The sequence below is a fragment of the Ambystoma mexicanum genome, chromosome 5p (assembly GCF_040938575.1).
Source record: "Ambystoma mexicanum isolate Mex_15411 chromosome 5p, UKY_AmexF1_1, whole genome shotgun sequence".
Taxonomy (NCBI): Eukaryota; Metazoa; Chordata; class Amphibia; order Caudata; family Ambystomatidae; genus Ambystoma; species Ambystoma mexicanum.
In genome coordinates this window covers 949,078,663-949,099,270 of record NC_090930.1, presented here as the reverse complement: position 1 = coordinate 949,099,270, position 20,608 = coordinate 949,078,663, and the positions used below count along the sequence as shown (strand labels likewise).

At 45.6% G+C, this 20,608-nt stretch overlaps 1 protein-coding gene across 5 annotated transcripts in view; it reads right to left on the bottom strand.

Annotated features, from left to right (window-relative positions):
• The window catches only part of COBL (cordon-bleu WH2 repeat protein), a 1,669,181-nt gene that overhangs the window by 713,193 nt on the left and 935,380 nt on the right, over positions 1 to 20,608 (bottom strand). For all 5 annotated transcript variants that reach the window (XM_069613403.1, XM_069613401.1, XM_069613405.1 and 2 more), the window contains one exon: positions 3,987 to 4,076. In XM_069613403.1, the coding sequence (XP_069469504.1) occupies positions 3,987 to 4,076 (90 nt within the window). The remainder of the gene's footprint in view (positions 1 to 3,986; positions 4,077 to 20,608) is intronic.

Genomic DNA, 20,608 nt, shown 5'->3' with positions numbered 1-20,608 from the left:
AGGGATCATCTGGAGGAAGGGGACCAAAGACACCAAGTAAAAGAATCCCTGAGGGATCATCTGGAGGAAAGGAACTAAAGACACCCAGTACAAGAATCCCTGAGGGATCATCTGGAGGAAGGGAACTAAAGACACCAGGTACAAGAATCCCTGAGGGATCATCTGGAGGAACGGAACTAAAGGCACCCAGTACAAGAATCCCTGAGGGTCATCTGGAGGAAGGGATCTAAAGGCACCCAGTACAAGAATCCCTGAGGGATCATCTGGAGGAAGGGAACTAAAGGCACCCAGTATAAGAATCCCTGGGGGATCATCTGGAGGAAGGGAACTAAAGGCACCCAGTACAAGAATCCCTGAGGGATCATTTGGAGGAAGGGAACTAAAGGCACCCAGTACAAGAATCCCTGAGGGATCATCTGGAGGAAGGGAACTAAAGGCACCCAGTACAAGAATCCCTCAAGAATTCCTGAGGGATCATCTGGAGGAAGGGAACTAAAGGCACCCAGTACAAGAACCCTGAGGGATCATCTGGAGGAAGGGGGATTAAAGACACTGAGAACAAGACTCCCTGAGGGATCATCTGGAGGAAGGGGGATTAAAGACACCCAGTACAAGACTCCCTGATGGATCATCTGGAGGAAGGGAACTAAAAGCACCCACTACAAGAATCCCTGAGGGGTCATCTGGAACCCCTTGATAGGATAACCTAAATGTTGCACTACAGACATATGCCGTAATGCTCTCAAATGTTACATGTGTGCAAAAGAAGCAAGTCTATTGCTTAGATATTCTTTTCGAGGCAAATAAAGACATCAGACAAGTGAACGCATCACCAAGCAACCTCAGCTCTAACCATTGAGCACATTCATACACAAGCACACAAAATATCCCACATGACATCATGCATATGTCATACAAAAAAATTACAAAGCTGCTCATTGCCAAAATGTAAAACAGGCTGCAACCCAGCCTCCTTCCTATGAACTGAAACATGTTGCACCACAAAAAGTAAACGTAAACCAGAGATAAGTGAAATGTTTAAGATGTTGTTTCTAATTGTTATAAGTATTGCACTGATTGTGACATTTTATCTAAATTGTGATTAGCAATGTAACATGCTAAATGTGATAATGTATCGAGGGTTTAACAAAACATAAAATACACATTTAAAAACACAAGTGTCCCTTCTCCTACTGAGGAGACAAGAAAAGATAACGATTTGGCTCAAGAAACACAGCAAAGGGGACACACGGGGTACGTGGAAATGAGGCAGGGAACACAGGCGTGCAGTGATTGTAAATCAAAGGTAACCAGGAATGCAAAAGAAAGCAACACCATACGGCCACAATGTTAGCCAGACACATTACAAAAAACATTATCAAGCAGTTCGCATCCAACATGTACAGCACTGTTCTGAGATAGCAATGCTTTACCTGGCAGGGCTATTACCACCTTGTACGGCTCACCAGGGAAGACCTTCTTATCAGTAGCACCCTGGGATCAAGACTTTGGTGGTAAGGGTGATTATTTTAGGAAACAAACGCATTATTCCCTCGCAAAATAAAAACCTATTACTAAGAAGGTTGCTACTGAAATGGAGCACAGGGTTGTGTGGAGAGCCCTTTTTAAGCCATGTGGAGGAACGAAACGTTGGGCTATTTTACTTTGGGAGCTAGAGGAACAGAGCATTGCAATATAGGCGTGTTTTCTTCAGTAAGGCCTGTGTTCCAAGCAGTCTGATTGGCCGCGCCAACAACCCTGGGTGCTAAATACTGATAAGTGCAGTGCCCCTCCTTCTAGAGTCATGGGTACAGTGTGAAGCATTAGTTTGTGCTGGTTAAGTTATCCCATTTGATGAACCCACTAGTCAAACAGGTTCCTCGGAAAAGCTTAGGCAAATGATGCTTCTGATCTTGAGCTAATATCTATGAAGCTTTGGGGGCTGCACCAATCACCAATACACAAATAAAGCAATGGAAGAGTCCCTGGGCCTCATTCCGACTCAGGCGTTAAGGGGTTTACGGCGCCGTAAACGGCGCCGACCCTTAACGCCTGATTACAAGGTTCCCTTTGCGGGATGGCTGTTTAACGCCTGCTTTTTGCAGGCGTTAAAAGCCATGCCGCAAAGGGACCGTGGCGATAATTACGGCACCGTAATTTACGGTGCCGTAATTATCGCCTTTCCCCATTATGCCCTATAGGGCAAAAATGGGAATGGGAAAGGGGCCTTTGGTGAATGGGGAATTACCGCCCCACTCACCTTGGAATGGGGCGGTAATTCCGCCATCCACCATGGCGGAATTGCAACCTTAGCGGCATGGACCATGGTGCTAACAGCACCATGGTCCTCCGCCAAGGTTGTAATGAGGGCCTGTCTCCCACAGGGATCTACGTTGAAGTAATTTGTTTATTTCTTAATGCAGGGGGTGCTCCCCTGCAACCACCCCAACATCCCCATACCTTTATAGTATACCCTTACCCCGCCCCCCCATTCATTTCTTTACAAAAAGTACCTAAATCCTGCATTAGTTCGTGTGTTTTTGGCTTCAGGATTTCCGCCTTCGATTTTGGGGGGATTACCTCCCACAGCATGAATCCCGGAAGTAGAGGGAAATTCCAGCCATGTGCTGGGTTTTTATTGTGCAAACCAGACGTGAAGCCACGGAGCACTGTACAAAGCCAAGAGATATAGTGACAGGGCACAATAATAGTCATACAATTAGAAAGACAGAGACTATTAATGGCTCCTCTGAACGGTCACGGCGAGTGGATGTACAGAGAGTTATAGTAAAGGTATACATGTTAGAGAGGGGAAGGCAGTCACATCCTTAATTTGTTGGTGTATACACAGCTATGTTCCATTTTAAGATACTTTCCTGTGAGTCGCATGCCATCTGACCTATGCAACTGCACCATTGAGTACCGTTGTCTCCCTCAGTGACCCCTTCCTTTTGCCTTGTTCTACTATCGAGTGCAATGCAAGTGTGTTCCCTTTTAATCCTCCCAGAAGTCCCCAAGGTGGCAAGTCCAGAATCAACGCCACCCACGTTTTCCTGCCATTTTTTAAAGTCATGTTTACCTGCTTCATATGGCAACTCGGAACATGAGTCTTCTGGTATTCCCACTAGGTACCCACACATCTGATTATAGTCACTAACTCAATACATTTTAGCAGGAAATGAACATGAGAAAATATCCACCCAGCAAAGAAGAGCCCCATTTCTGCTAAAATAGTAGCGAATAGCCTTATGGGGGTGGATGGGCAGGCCTAAAAATGAAGGAAGAAGGTCATTAAAAGGGTGTGCAAAAGTTGGCGGGATTTCAGAAGATATCATGCCGACCTGATGGAGGAGAGTGGGAGTTTCCCAATGGGATACATAAGAGAAGAGGCACCCAAACCTCATGGAAGGACCCAATAACATCAGCATAAGTTTCAACAGTTGTGGTTATAGGTAACACTCAGAGATTAAAACAATCAAACACACAACCAGGAGACAGTCTAAAAAGGCCTCACAAACATCAGGATAGACCCTCTAGATCAGTCTATGCCACAACAGCATCACAGTTGTGTGTATATATCAGAATACAATCAAAAGCAGAGGTATACATGCTCACTTGGAATAACAATCTTGAATGCACGAACCCATTTGTGTGTGTCTGTGTGTGTGTGTGTGTAGAGTATGCCATTTCAGCCAAGTCACACATGTCAATGCGCCACCCAGCAGCCATCACTGAAAGTTCCCCTCCAGTTCAGAACCACTAATGAATGCATTGTGGTTATGCACGTCAGCTTAAAGACACGTTGTTAGCTCAAATATGCAGACAACTGTATATGCATTTCACCCTTATAAGGGATGATCAAGGCCCTATAGTGTTCTATGTCTTTATCGTGGGTTTCCCACTATTCAGGAAATCTAAATTGTATTTTCTTGCAATATCATTCCAAAAGAAACGTTTATGGGTGTTTGCTGTCAAGGTGTACTTACTGCAAAGCCTGCGACGTTCCTGTTTGCCATTTCAAAGAACTCCTCATCAGCGTCATCGCTGTCCATTCTTGTCACCACTGGATCTGCTCTCTGAAACGAAGTGTGGATATCAAAGCCAGATAAGTCAAGAACTAAATCCTCTGCAAACTGTTTCATTGGTCAACGGCTAATGATGGGCAATAGACGAATGCACTGCCGCATAGAGAACTTGTGCACCAGCATCTCTGTCCCCAAGCATGACAAGTATTTTTTTTTATATTTAAATACACTAATTAATAATTATTTACTAGTTTTAGAGAGTCTCTGCCTATATTACATGAACATATTTACCTGAAGCAAAAAGCGTATTTTGCACAGGTGGAGTTTTTCAAAGCGTTTTACCTGGGCCCTTAGTTTCCTCCTCTTTCACAAATGTAATAAAAGGTATGAAAGAGTGCGCATGCAAAGAGGACTGACACAAGATGTCAAGTATGCTAAGGGTCCATTTTGCAAACATGCAAACTGGTTGTACAGTTACTGCAACATTCAGAAACTTGAATATAATGGTATTACATTTTACCAGCATCCCACTCTTTCCGAGACTTTCAGCCACACCAAGGCAGCAAGTGCACCCTCCAGCACCTACCACCTATGTCTATCTAACCATTTACATACCTGTATATTCCTGTCTGCCGATATGCAATACTTGTGTAATTAGGTCTCATGCTATTGACAGCCTGAATTATGCTATGTAGACCTTAGTACTTGCTCCGAGCCACATTTACGTTGTAACCGTATATCTGTTGACGTTATGTGCAACCATTTTGTATACCTGATCATTGTGCATATTGTATTCCTGATTATGGTGTGTGTGACTAAGCTGTAAACTCTCTTATGCAATGCACCCTAATACCCTTGGGTCTGGTGCGCAATATAAGTAATAAAACAAACAAACAAACAAACAAACAACCATTACCAAAAGAAAACAACTAGAAAGAAAAATGCTGGACATACTAAACACAATCCAACCAACTTCAAAACGAACTTCAAAAGTGTGTGTCACCCATGTCCCTTCCCACAAAACGAAATGCAATGTCCGCCCTAACTGAGTATCATATGCAATCTAGTACTCACTCTCTTTTATCTCGCTCTCTCTCTCTCTCTTCAGCACTCTCTGTCTCACTCCATGCCTCTGTCTATGTCTATGTAGATAAGAGGCACATAGATGTGCATTTGCTAGATCCACACATCCATTGTTGTCAGCTGTGCGACCAGAGAAAATATATATATATATATGTATATATATATATATATATATATATATATATATTTTGGGGAGGGACAGATGTGTTGTTTTGCAAAAGCAGCTACTTAGTATATATTATAGTCATAGTAAGAATGTTACACATTTCTTACTGAGCAAAGCACATTATAAAAATCTAAAATAACAATATAAATGATTTTCTGATAGAAGGTTATTTTTTCCTAAATGGACAGTCTGGTGCTCTTTTGAAACACTCCAATAAGGATGTGGAGGTGAACAAATAGCACAAGTAAGGGCTTGGGCCTGCTTTGCATAAAATGAACGAGTATTTTAGTAGCATAGGAATGTCCGGAGATTTTTATATTTGACAAATATGTCTGTGAATAAAGGGTTGTGTGCTTTAATCACTAAGTACATTGGGCTTGGTGCTCATTCAATTATTCAGATTTCACTCTAACAATGAAATGTTTACAGTTGAAAATCATGTAAGATATGTAGTATAAAACCTACATCTGACACTATCAGGCACTTATTCGCATCGTGTAGTGGAGTGATGGGATTAAACTGCAGATGTTAAAATGGGTTTGTCAATTCGTTGGCCGCTATCACATTTAATGATTTCTGGCTACGATTTCTGAGGAGTAATCAATTGTCCTTTGTACTCCCCGTTATCAAACTGTGGCATGCAATTGAAGAGCAATCTCAATCAGAAAAAAATATAATTTTCTCTGAATTCCAGGTTGGAGTAATATAAGTATCCTAATGAAGATGAATGCAGGACTGGAGGAATAAAGTGATTACATCTACACTACACAACAATAATGACATAAGGGTGCATCATTGAGAAAGTATATTAGGAAAACATCTTAGCAAAGAATTTTACTTTTAGGTATGTTCATAATGATACGAATATTTTATATTTCCTTAGGGAAAATGTTGATACTTTTATCTTTGATCAATTGTTAGTTTATGTCCTTTTAAAGTTTCATTTATATAGCATCTATATTATAAATGAATGGCATTTTAACTGTATCACGCTATGTATATATTACACATATTAGAAGAGTGAAACATAACTACTGATTCAGAGATTCTCTTATTTGAGGATTAAATGGCAGCCACATTGTTAACTTCATTGGGGTCCAAAGGCATTCAGGCCAGCATGCCACATTTCAGCCAGGTCTCTAAGTAAGGATGCTTTGCACATGCTCAGTTCCCAATGCACAGACACACTTTAATGGGTGTCCAGTCATAATATCGAATGCAATATTTTCGAAAGTCAAAATGTCGGAAAAAAAATTTCGAAAATAAAAATGTCGAATTACAAAAATGGCGAATTTTTTTCGATTTTTTTTCGAATTAATGTTTAAATAAATAATTAATTAATAATAGTTTATTAAACATAATTGTTTTAAATAATTAAAGGTATATCCCTGGTGGGTTGGGGGGATGGGGAGGAGGGGGGGTTGGGTAGGGGTTTGGGATGGTTTTTTTTAATAATTAATTATTTAATTAATGTTTTATTAAATATATATATTTTTTAAATTAAAGGTATATCCATGGGGGGTGTTCGGAGGGGATGGGGAGGAGGGGGGGGTTGGGGTTGGGGTAGGGGTTTGGGATGGGGGGTTGGGGGGATCCCCCCCGATAAAAAACATTAGTTTTTGTGACATTTTACATAGTTATTTTAACATTGGTTTTTCGATTTTTTTTCGACATTTTATTTTCGAATTAATGGTTTTTTCTATTATATGTATGTGTTTTCGACATTTTTGAATTCGACATTTTTGTTTCGACATTTTTGTAATTCGAAATTATGTTTTCGATATTATGACTATAAACCACTTTAATGCACTTAGGTTTTGTTTTCTGGACCCACAAATATTATTTAATACATCTTTTTGACTAGTCAAAAGATGTATATAACTATTCAAAAGACTTTGTTTCATTTCGGTTAAACCGTTTGAATCAGAAATTAATATAGCGTTAATCCCCTGTTCCAAGTGCTGGAACGGGGGGAAACGGCCGGCAGCCCAAGTTATTGGCCCGAGCGAAGCTAGGGCAGATATCGTGGGCACTGGGGCGTTACCCCATTCCATGCCTTGGAACAGGGAATGAATGCTATTAGCACCCTGGGTTGCCAATGCGGTAACCGGGGTGCTAAAAAAAAGTATTTGTCTTCATTCAACGGGACTCACGCGGCATCCCGTTGAATGAAGGAAAACACTTTTTCAAGATGGCCACCATGGAAAGGGAAGCGGGGCTCCGGAGCCCCTCTTCCATTTCATGGCGGTCTGAAGGAGCAAAGAGGAAGGAGCGGCGAGGAGAGCCGCCACAGCAGAAGTAAAGGTAAGTGGGAGGGAAAAGGGGCAAAAACTAAAAAAGGATGGGGCGAGGGGATGATGGCGGCGGGGGAGCCGGCTTTCATGTGGGATGGAACGCAGGCTTTCACTGATGATTCAAGCCTGCGTTCCTAGCCATCTGATTGGCTGTCTCCCCCGCCAGTGGGCTAATTGCAGTTCATGACTCGCAACTGTTAATGTCATTTTAGAATTAAATATCCAATATGTTAATTTGGAAAACCATAAAATGTGCACAGCCATTCAACAATAAACACGTGTTTCGCAACACTGCACTGCTTGCTCAAGGGTTATGGTCACAAATGATGATCTAAACGTATTTGGGGGCCAGAAGTCAACACCTAAGTAAAACAATGTTTTGAGCACATATTTAACAGCATTCCAGTGTCTGATATCCATAATGCTGGCACAGATTGGTAGTGCTGTACCAATTCAGGGAAGAAAAGCACCCATAGCACGGCACTCACTAATATTTCATTTTCAAACCAACACTAATATGACACAAAAGAAAATAAGTGCAGTCAAATACATCTGCAGCATAAGAAGGTACAGACTGTTAAATCCATCCAATTTACTGCCAGCCAAACATTTTGCACGGACCAAAAATCTTTATGCCGCCAAGCATCTGGTGTGAAAAGTCAAATACACACTCTGCGAAGCACGGCAGTACATGCCTAATGAAAGCAGAGAAAAGGGAAAAGGAAACTCAGAAATCATTTCCTTCAAGTTTTCTACCCCTGCTGTCCTGCTTTGCCATTCCTCTTCTTTGAACACCACAAGTAAGGTGCATGTATTTTATAAATTGAAAACACAAAGCTTGTGATTTAAAATTGCTACCTTATCAAGGTGGATTCCATTACAGGACCAAATTCATTTATGGTGCTGGAAAAAACATTGCATGACAGCAAGTTTATAAAAAAATACACATATTTTATTTATCAAATGCATACGAAAAGTTTAAAAAACTCACAATGCTAAAGTGCCTGTACCGTCTTCTACCAACAAGATGAGGAAGACACGTACACTATTAAGTATGCATGTGTTAACACCCTTCAACAGGTAAGTATGTTAGTTTGGATACTTGTCCGTTAAAGTGTCTTGTGTTGTGCTAATAATCACACTGGGCCATACCTCATTAAACACAACTCACTCAATCACATTCCATTCAAATGGAAATTCTTCAGGGGCTTGTGTGATTTTCTTCCGGGTCATTCGACCATAAGGGGATTAAAACCCTGTGGAGACAGAATATCACTGCAACTCCTACAAGAATTCTGTAAAGAAATGTTCTTGATTGTAAAATCTATTTGTTTTTAAATACTGAGCTAAATTGTTAGATGTTGCATGTCTCACTAACCCCTCACACAAGCCCCTGAAGAATTTCCGGGTATTTGATACGAGATACCAAGCGCGGAAAGAAACATGTCGGGCACAATTTGTGGTTGTGAAATGAAATTGTGAAAGTGAATGAAGAAAGAATTAATGGAATGTGATTGAGTGAGTTGTGTTTCATGAGGTATGGCCCAGTGTGATTATGAGCACAACACAAGACACTTTAACGGACAAGTATCCAAACTAACATACTTACCTGTTGAAGGGGGTTAACACATGCAGACACAATAGTGTAAGTGTCTTCCTCATCTTGTTGGTAGAAGACGGTACAGGCACTTTAGCATTGTGAGTTTTTTAAACTTTTCGTATGCATTTGATAAATAAAATATGTGTATGTTTCTATAAACTTGCTGTCATCCAATGTTTTTCCAGCACCATAAATGAATTTGGTCCTGTAATGGAATCCACCTTGATAAGGTAGCAATTTTAAATCACAAGCTTTGTGTTTTCAATTTGTTAAGGGTTGATCCCTTCAGTCTAAGGGGATGCTTGTGGTTGATACCCCTTAATCTCCTTTTGTTGGAGCATGTATTTTATAACAACACTTGTGTCCTAGAAACTCAAGATGCCGGCAAGCTCCTTGTCAGAGTACAGAGGACCTCCAGAAGAACACGTCACTATAACTGACAAAAGCAAATATCTGAACAAAAAGGGAAATAGGGTGTAAAACAAAAGGGAAATAGGACAGAGGAGGGAGGTTTTGTGATGCTCAGGAGTCATGGCCATCACACATTATAATACTGATCCCCCTTTGAGCACACTTTTGCAATAGTGGACACCTCGCCCGCCCTTGATCGTGGCAGTTGCTAGAGGGAGGATGGATAGTGTAGAGGGCTAGTAGCAGAGACTGCTCTGCCGCAGGTGACGTCTTTTGGGATGATCTCAATGGAACCAGTCTGTGGCATCTGGTTTGTTGGGAGACCGGAATTGAGTTCTTGGGAGGTTCACCTCATCTAAATGACAGGAAGTTGAATGGCATGCATATGACGCGCGCCACAGGAGTAAAGACTTGCAGGCGAAAAGTTTTCCAGATAACATCATTGTGGGTGGGTAGAGGCAGCATAGTTCCCATCCTCACAGCCTCAAGGTTGGTCGCCATGGATGGAATTTCCCTAGTGAAGCACAGTCACAGACTCTCTCACAACATTGGGCCTCATTCCAAGGTGGGCGCAAAGGGATACCGGGCACTGTTAAGGACATCGGTGCCGGTAATCCCTTTGCGTCCTATTCCGAGGTCCCCCAACGGGACCCGTAAGGTACGTTTGGTCAGACCAAACGTACCTTACGGTTCCCATTAGTGGACCAGAGAGCAAGTAACGGTACCGCAATTTGCACCCTCCCCATTCCCATTGAGCCCTATGGGGGCTCAAATGGGAATGGGGAATGGTTTGGTAAATGGGGATTTACCGGTTCCTCCAAGGTCGGAATAGACCGGTAAGTCCCCATCTCACCAAACCGGAGTCGGACCCGGTTTTGGAGGCAGCCATGGTGCAAATAGCGCCATGGCTACCTCCAAAATCGCAATGAGGCCCAATATTTTGTATTTTTTTAATGCAGTATTGTTAATGCCTCCACTTTCTCCTGCCACTTTCACTCTTTCCCCATCAATCACTCTTTTCCCCCATCAACACTTTTTCCATTATCTCTCTTCTTAAAAGCATCCTGAGCTGGCCACGGCCTTGGGACAAACAATTCCCATGATTGTGCGCCCCCCTCAAACCTCATTCCACACAAACTGAAAATGAGTTAGTTGTTCTGGGCCTTTGCTGAGTCTGATGACAGAACCTGGGACCCACAATCCTATAGGCACACCGCCTTTGTCAGTGGCGCCTCCTTCCCATGTTCTTTTTTCCCATGATCTCTGACTTTACCTCTTGCAATCACTGTCTTCTATTATAAAAGCCACTTCCTTTTCACTCGTCTATTTGTCGCTCTCTTGTCTGCCCTCTCTAACCCACTGAATCTCCCTTTCTTCCTGTGTTCTCTCTTCTCTCCCTCTCTCTCACTTGTTGCCTCATTCTCATCCCTCCATTTAAGTCTCTTTCCATTCCACCCTTGCAGTGTTTTAATTACATCTTGTTCTGTCTTCTCTCTTTTGCTCTCTTTCCAGTTTTGTCTCTTTATTTCCCTCCTTATATTCTTCTTTCCGCCTTCTTGTTTTCTCCTTTTCTCTATCTCCCATTGCCTTTCTTTCCCTCATATTCTGTCTCTTCACCTTCTTCTGTGACTCCCTTTGGTTTCTCTAAATTCTCCCCACTCCCCTTCTTCTCCCACCCATTCAGTTTCCCTTCTCTGTTAGCCTCCCTCCTGCTCTCTCTCTTTCAACCTAAGGATCTGTCTTTTTTTACTCTTCTACCTGTTCTGTTTGCTCTCACTCTCTCTCCTTATATTGTCACTCCACCCCCCCCATTCTGACTCTGTCTCATGCACCCTTTCTCCTTCAACACTCCATTCAGTTCTGTGTCTATTATTGTTTTAATCCTGTTGCTTGCCATCACTTATTTATTCATTTATTCATTTCTTGCAGCGCACAAAACCATTGGGTATCTAGGTGCTAGTTACACTGAGGAAAAAAGAAGAGGGAGGAGGAGAAAACGGGGAGAAATGCATCAGGATGAGTGATGAGTCTTAGGAGGAGCTGTGCTAGTTGAAAAGCCAGGTCTTTAGATTTTTGCAGAAGGTCCAGCAGGCCGGTTCTTTTCTGAGGGCTGGTGGGAGATTGTTCCAAAGTTTGGTGTTCATGACCGTGAAGCTCTTGCCCCCAACCGAGAGGCAACTGAAGTTGGGGAGCTTGAGGGGTTGACAGTTTGAGGATCTGAGAGGTTGGTGGGGGAGAATTTCTCCACGCAGCAGGAGAGGTAGGTCGGGGCTGTGTTAGAAAGGCATTGGTGGACTAAAGATTGTGTTTGAAATGTTATCCTTTCACTGATAGGTAGCCAGTATACATCTCTCCTGGCTTCTGAGATGTGGTCAAATTTGGGGAGACCTATGGCCGCTCGGAGGACACTGTTCTGAATAGATTGTAGTTTGTTCACGTTTTGCTCGAATGTGCCGGTGAATAAGGCATTGAAATAGTCAAGCTTGGTTCCTGTGAGGGCTCTTGCTATAGAGAGGCGGTTGGGTGTGGAGAGGAAGGGCTTGGAGCAGTTTTGCAGTGTAGGCTGCTGATGAGGCGATAGAGCTGACCTGCTGTGGGAGGTCGAGGGTTGAGTCCAGGTATACACTTAGGGTTTTGGCTGCAGAAGACATGGGGATTCCGTTTACATCGATGGTATACTCCTTGGAGGATGGGTCTATATTGCGTAGCGTGGAGTGGGAGCCAATGATGAGGATTTCGGTTTTATCGTCATTGAGGCATAGTAGGTGAGATGCCATCCAGTTTTGTACGACTTGATAGACAGAGTTGATGGTGGCTGAGTCCTGAGTGTATGAAACAGAAAGGGGAATAAGGAGCTGCGTGTTGTCGGTGTAGTTCGTATATATGCCGAGGAGATAAAGGTCGTCGAAGAGGGGCTTTGTATAAATGTTGTAAAGAGTGAGGGAGAGGCAGGAGCCTTGGGGAACTCTGCAGGTGACAGGAATGGGTGCGGCAGAAAAGTCATTGATGAACACTTGTGAGGATCTGTCGGCTAGGAATGATTTAATCCAGTTGGTGGCCGATGTGGAGAAGTTGGCTGTAGAGGCAGGTTGGGAGCAGAGAGTTTGGTGGTCTACCAAGTCAAATGCTGTGTAGAGGTCCGGCATCATCAGGAGGGCAAGTTTTCCAGTGTCCTTGATGGTATCGAACTGAATTTTCAGTTCAAGTAAGGCAGTTTCCGGTCCGTGCTTGGGGCGGAAGCCTGACTGCTGGACACCCAAGATATTATTCTCCTTGAGGTAATGTTGAACCTGGATGTAGGATATGCGTTCCAGGATCTTCAGGAGGTAGGGTACTGTAGGAATGGGGTGATAGTTTGTAGGTATGGAAGGGTCGGGGGAGGGCTTCATGAGCAGCGGCAGGACACACACTTCCTTTAGGGAGGTTGGCACCAAGTTGGATGCGAAGGAAGCATTAATAATGACCAAGATGATTGGAGTAAGTGTTTCGGCACAGTCTTTGATAATCGGGGCTGGGCAGGTGTCACCTTTGAGGCGAGAGGGTTTGAGACTATTGATGATCTTGGTGACTTCAGGGACTGAGACATGGTGGAAGTAGAAAGGGGACCAATTGTGGGTCTGTTAAGCGCTGGGGGGTGTGGCAGTCATGGTTTAGCTAGTATGTCTTGTTGTTTGGAGAGGGTTTTTTCTTTGAGGTAGTTTACTTTTCCAGTGAGGGCATCTTGGATTTTTGTTGCACCAGGCTCTGTCCATTATCAGGTCTCGCTGGGAAGGGGAGGATCGCGAATAGTTACCGCAAGTTTGATTTTGCATTACTGATCCTGGAGTTGTAGCTGCTAGCTTTTGCAGTGTGGATTTAGCTTCTGTAGTCTTTGGCGAGGGAGGTTAAGAGGGCTTTGGAGGTGGGTGTGGGGTTTTGTCTCCAAGCTAGCGCAGGGGCGCACTTTTTGGAACAAGCTTTGAAAAGCTCAGGTGTGAACCAGGCATTTTTGTAGTGAGGGTTTGGCTTTCAGATGTTTGAGTGGGGCAAGCGTGTCGACTGCCTGAGCAATGGTTTTATTGCAGATGTCGACCAGATCTGCTGTGTCTGTCACTGAGGTTGGGGGTTGAGCGATGGTATCAAGTGGCAGGGCGAGGTTGATGATATTGAGATTTTTTGTGCAGCGGACCAGGCCTTCTGGTTTTGCAAGGTGTACCAGAATGGAGCGTTAATGGGGGGATTTCGAAGGTAATGGTGTGGTTGTCAGACCATGGGCAAGAAGAGGTGACAGGTTTGGTGATGTTGCAATTGAGTCGCTGATCTAGTCAAGGGTGTGGCCTTGATCGTGGGTAGGCTCCAGGGATCATTGCGTGAAGCCAGCTTGGTTGAGTGCGGTGGCTACGCTGGTGGCAAGGGTGTCTGTGTGATCGATGAGGCCTAGGTTGAGGTCCCAAAGGATTACGATATTTGGGTTGGGCTTAATGGAGGAGAAGATGCTTTGAGGTAGGTTGTCCTCGGAGGCGAGGCTGGGATCAGGAAGACGGTAGATGAGGAAGATGATGATGGAATTGGTAGGCGGCGTGGAGAGCTTGGCGAGTAGGGATTCGCAGTTAGGGATGGCATTGGTGTGCGTGACTCTGATGGTGATGGTGTTTTTGAAAATGAGAGCGAAGCCGCCTCCTGTTTTAGGGGATCTGTCACATTTTAGGATGGTGTACCTGGGAGGAAAGGCGATCTAAGGGGCTGGGCCCGCAGCAGGGTGTAGCCAGGTTTCAGTTATGACAGGTAGGTTGATGTTGTTGGAAGTTATGAGGTCATGGATTTCAGCTGCGTGAGCCGAGACTGATCTGCCGTTGATTAAGGAGCAGTTGATGGGCTTGTGGGTTGGTCTGGCAGGCATGCACATTTGCGTTGGGTGGAATGGCTGAAGAGCGTAGTGTGGGACGCATGGGATAAGCAATGTGCGCAATCTGAGGAACCTATTCCTCATAAGGATCAATGGGGGTATAGCGAGAGCGGAACCAGAGGCTTCAGGTTGAGTGGGGCACTGTCTGCGCATCAGCAGTGAGCAGAATGGTTGAAGAGCGTAGTGTGGGATGCACGGGATGAGCTGTGTGCACAATCTGAGGAACCGATTCCTCGTGAGGATCGGTGGGGGCATAGCGATGACCGAGCCGTAGGCATCGGGTTGATTGGGGGGGTGGCCGAGGGATGTGTTGGGGGAGTGGCGTGGTACGGGGAGGGCAGATGCGCCAATGCGCTTACCTGTGGTCCAAATCTAGCGGGCGTCCCTGAATGCTGGCTGGACTTGCATTGAGTGGGACATGGGGGGTCTTGAGTTACGGACTGTTGCGAGTCTCAGATCAGGCTGAAGTTGTTGCAGGTCAACGGTGGCAGGTTCTGGCTGAGAATGCGAAGCAAACTAATTGGGGGTCGTGTTCTGCGGCACGATTGCACAGCGCCTAACATCTGCAGCGCTCAACACTGCGCCCTTGGCCTGCACAGGCTTTGCTGCAGAGGGTTCAGCAAGCAGGTTTGTACGTAGATGCAATGCATAGCACGTAGCGGACGTGGATCGGGCAGTGTGTGCTGCGGACCTGCAGCGCTCAACACTGCCCCCTTGGCCTGTAGAGGCTTTGCTGCAGAGGGTTCCGCAAGCAGGTTTTAAGCGAAGCAGAGTCATACATAGATGTGATGCGTAGCATGTATCGGACGTGGATCGAGCAGCGTGCTGTGCGGACCTGCATCGCTGAACACTGCGCCTTGGCCTGCCCGGACGTCCTTGTTCTGTCTCATTTCTCTATTTTCTACTAGGGTTCTGTCTGTCCTGTTGCTTCTTTTCTCATAGACTCTCCTCTCTTGCAGCCATTCTTCCTCTCTTGTCGCCTTCCGTTCCTTTCTAGTTCATCTTTCAGTCCAGTTCACTCTCCTTTACTCCAGTTCTGGCCCTCTTCTCTCGCATCCCATTCTGTTTTTGAACTTAATTTCTCTCCCATTCTGTCTTTTTGCTCTCTCTCCATCTCGTGCCTGTTTTACCTTACCAAGCAGTCCTGTCCCCATCCCCTCTATCCTTCCTCTCCCCATAACATGTTCTTCTTCTCGCCATTCGTGCAGGGAGAGGATATGGGCTACTAGCTCCTGCTTCAGCTGTATGCCCCCTACCAGAGGAGTTGAGTAATGACTCCCTCACAGAGGAAATACACACAGTATGAAACAGCATCTAATCTTTTCAAGTAGTGCAGTTTACGCTAACTCTGAAGGGCTGCGCTCACCAAGGACCTCGGTCTCAGAGTGAAAGAATGATGCTGCTGCAATTAATGCGTGTGGCTGTCAATGGTTGGTCATGCTGCTGCAATCCCCACCGCCCACCCCCAGAAGCAGCGCTGACCATACACCCCCCACAGTGTAGAGTCCACTGCTTTGAAGGCAGGTGCGCCTTTGCTTATGGGGCGAACCTGCATCACAGATATGACTCTCCGTTGATGTTTTCTCCTTTAAATGGCAACATGCAAAGACTGCAAGTAAATATCTGAGAAAAGTGCAGCGGAGGCGCTTAGGGAACTTATCCTCCACAGAGAGCGCTTTATGTCGGGAACAAGGAGCCCCCTTTCCCTTTAGCAGTAGTTTTGCAGCACACTTGCTCTTTCAGGGAGTACATGGATCCTCACCTGCTTGAGGATATACTCCTTGAGAAGTGGGTTAAATGCTTTACGGTACAGATTGCTTGATTATAGACATAGATCCACAAGAACACCCTACGATAACCTTCTGTCTGTTCCCAGAATCAAGCGCGCTAGAGGGAGGTGCGAGCTTCCTTGTCATTGCCGCCAGACACTGGAACACACTGCCTTGTACCCTCAGAGCTGAACCTTCTCATCTCGCCTTCTGTAAAGCAATCAAAACCAGACTATTTGCCTAAACCTCATAGATCTTGACTCTAAAGCCAGACCACCGCTACATGTCTAAGGAATTTCGAACAACTGTACACCAGGTACTTTAACTCTGCATCATAATCATTATATCATGACATGCCGCCTTATGCTGCATCATCACACCTGTAAGCGATCCCATTGTTCTAAACTCAGGTATGGGCTAATGTGACCAAGCAAACCATCCCAGAAATGTAACGGTACAGGGTATCAAATTGGCTAATGTAACCTAGGCACATAACTGTGTTTTGGAACTAAGTAATCTCCTGTAACATCGCCTCGATGCCCCCGGGTTGTGCTCATGCTTTATAAATGCAAATACATGAATAAATGGGGGCGAAACAGTAATGAGTAGAGTGGCAGAGCTTTCATCGGGCGTAAGCCAAACAACACCTTGAAAAGCATCATATGGCACAAGCATAAGATACATATATGTCACAAAAGAAATCCAAACATGACAATGGAACCAATTAGGTAGGAGACAGGAGGAAAACATGGGAATGGCCAAAGGCCACAATCGAGTGGTCCATTCAGTTAGGATTGCACTTTTGGACTATGTGTGGACATCCAGCTGCTATTACTCGGCAGAAAGTTCCCATTGGCCAGCAGGGCTATGGGAAGAGAAGCAATCGCAAACTCAATGAACATGATGCAGTCAGACGTCATAGACTTAATGAAAAAAATATACCCGGACAGAGGACAGTATCTAACGATCACGTGCCCATCGCAGCTGAGGCCCATCGCAGCTGAGGAACGTGTTCTATATGTTGGCACTAGCAGTCCTGCCACCAGAGCTCCTAAGTATAAATGTAGTGAAGGCACAGCCCTCAACCCAACGTACCCGCTCGATGAAACAATGGAAACCTCTGCCACGTTTCTCTTTGTGTATGCACTCTAGATTAGCCATTGGAAAACGCTGCTCGGGATTACAGGGTAAGAGTTGCTAGGCCTGGCTCACGTGTTTGTCTAGTACGGAATCCGCTGGAGCTACATTTCTGGAACAGGCCTGGCTCTGTGAGCGAGGTCCTCCCAGTCCGACTGATAAGCTCTTTCTGAAAAACATGAGCTTTGGACGTGCTCGACCTTTTCCGTTCACGAGGGCGGACGTGGCCCTAAAGGTCACGTGCAAACTTCAAATCACAACAAAAACAGATACAACCCTTAACAATTCAGGCTGTTGACTAGCATTATCGCATTTGACACAATACATATAAAACAGCCGGATCAGTATATGCTGAATGGAGTCTATGTAGGGAGTCTTTTTAGGAAAGGGATGGACGCATGTTCAGCTCTTTTCAGAAAACGAAGAGAGGTGGAACTAACCGTAAACAATCAAGCAAAGAATTCCCTAATCTAGGAATGGCACTGGAATAGGCCGACCTACGAGTAAATGCTTTCTTAACACGCGAACTATCTAAATTAATCAGAGACTTAATCCTCCCCTGCCTAACCCCACATGCTACCTGTAGTTTTGTTGCCAGATATGAAGGCTGCTGTAAAAAAAAGCCTTAACTGCAGCATACATTGAAATCTCAATTAAAAGGAGACAGATCAAACGAGACAGAATGGAAGAAATACAAGACATGCAATAAGCAGAGTCGCACAGCAATTTGCTAAATAAATTGACACTCGTTTAACACAGTTAGCTATTTAAATGACCCTGTTCCATGAAAACAGAGCTCACACCACAGGTTCGATCTCCAGGTCCGCGCTTAGAAACCTCTGGGTATTAAGCGCGTTATAATTAACCTATCATATCTGTGTGGGAGTGCTAGCTGAGAAAAGTTGTTTCTTTTTCAAATAATTGCAGACCAGAAGTAATCGGGATGATACTTTTATTAAACTCACTATATCCTGTTTGGCAAATACCAGTATATGGTAACTTTAAAAACAGTCCTTTAAAGAGACCACCAGGGGGCGCGGATCGGACTGGTTGCTTGATCATCGCCTCCGGCCCTGCTGGATGCATAGAGACGATATTGAGCGGATTGTGGGGTCTTATGAGGCATTAGCACGACACAGAGATAGCACGGGTGTCGGTGAGAGTGGAGGCTGTGGATTTGTATGCACACCATAGATCGCCACAGGAGCCGAGTTGAAGTTGCAGCCTGTCCTGCACGGAGTCCCCAGAGCACAGTGCCGGTGGAGGAAGGGCAATACGCCAGTGAGGCTGGGCGTAACAGCAGAGACTGTCCCCATCAGCAGATGAAAGGGGGAAACAGCCGTGTCTACCCGATACACTCCCTTGAGCGTGAGTCTCTCCTCGGGAGCCTGCTATCCAGAGGCAAGCGCTATGGGGAGACAAGCACAGAGACCACAGGAGGTGGCCTCCCAGAGAGCTCTATAACGGAGTGGCACAGAAACTAGGCTACAGCTGGGTGTGGCGATCCGGGGACTTTGGCGTACCAGTGAGGGGCCTGACCCTCGAGTGCAACAGTGCCTGAAGAAGCGTGGACAGAACCCGCAGGATCAGTGGCACAGGACCCAGTGACTCCCCACAGCCCCCGGTTTTCCAAGGCAAGTGAATAATAGGGCTGTTAGAGATGTAAAACGCTGCAGGAGAAGATCAGTGCCAACGGGACCACAGAGGAGTGTGGAAGGTGATGGTGCCTAGGGAGGGGCGCAGGCAATTATGGCGTGTGCACCAGAGCAGAAGGGCAACTGGTAGGTGAAGCACTGAGTCCCCGATTTCATGGTGGAGACAAGGGTACCCGGTGCCGTAGCAGTGATAATCAGGCCACTGAAAAGGCCTAAATGTCTATCAGTGATGGACACTGTTGTTACTGGGTGCTGCGGGCGGCTGGACCCCACACAGGAATCGACACAGAGCTAAAAGCAGGAGCAACCACAGAGCCCAAGGCACAGTACGCTAGCAGGCGATATGATGGGGCGCATAGAGGGGAATGAGAGAGGTACTAGAAGGTATCACCCCCAGACCAGGTACGATGGGCCAGGCAGTGGCAAGCATCGCTGAGAAGAGGCCGCAGGGTGTGTGGGCACAAGCACAACACTGCAGGAAGTGCCCCAATTAAAGTGGCCCTAGGGTACATGGTAGCAGGGGGTCCTAGGGAGGGAAAGTGGGGCTTGGTGCAAACGTATGGGACACTGGGCTGTGGTCCACCCGTGGAGCATAGCAGAGTGGAGACAGTCACAAGGAGAGCAACCACGTTGAGGGGAAGTAGACGCAGTGGCGGACGCATCTCTCCAGAAGTTCAGGAAATCTGAAGACCGGGAGACCCTGGAGGCCGTGGCTCACCTCGTTGAGGCAGAGGGGGGCATCTATCAGAGGTGATATTGAAGAGGCAACGGTGGAGGCCTTCAGAGGGGATATACAGACCTCCATTTTGGAATTGCATGGAGAGGGGGACAAGATGGAGGGTAAAGTGGAGGGCCTAGAAAATAATCAAATGAACGCAGACTTGATGGAAATAAAGATGGAGGCCAAATTGACAGATCTGGAGCTGAAGGACGAGGACATGGCTCTAAATAATGATGACCTGGAAAATCGTGAATAGAGAAACAATATCCTGATTCTGAGCCTGGCAGAGATGAACAAAGAGACCCCCACAGAGATGGAATCGAAGGTGCAAGACATTGTGAACCTTCTCTTGATATCAAAAGGAGGGAGGTAGTACATATTGAAAAAGCCCACAGGGGTGGCAGGGCATTCGGACAGGAGCCACGCTCAGTCACTGTGAAATTCCTCTGCTATGGTGAAAAGATGGAGGTGCTTGCTAGAGTGAGACAGGTTCGAGAGTTGGAATATATGGGTTCCAAGGTGTAGCTTTTTCAGGATCTCTCTGGAATGACACTGGCATGTAGGAGAGACTGCCACCCACTGACCCAGTGGTTAACGGGGAAGGGTATCCGATACCAGTGGGCCTATCCTTTTGCCCTGCTTTTTCAAATCGAAAATGAAGACTACAGAATAACAAGTGGGAGACCTTCGCCTGTAAAACACCTGTGGCACAAGCTGCAGAGACATCGCTGGCACAGTCATGGGGGTCGTGTGTTTGCCAGGCAGACATCTGCAATCGGCTGTAGGATTCCGCGGGACCAACCAACCCTTAGGTGGCCCTCATGCATGAAGAGGGTGTTCCAAAGGGAACACTGTTGAGTAT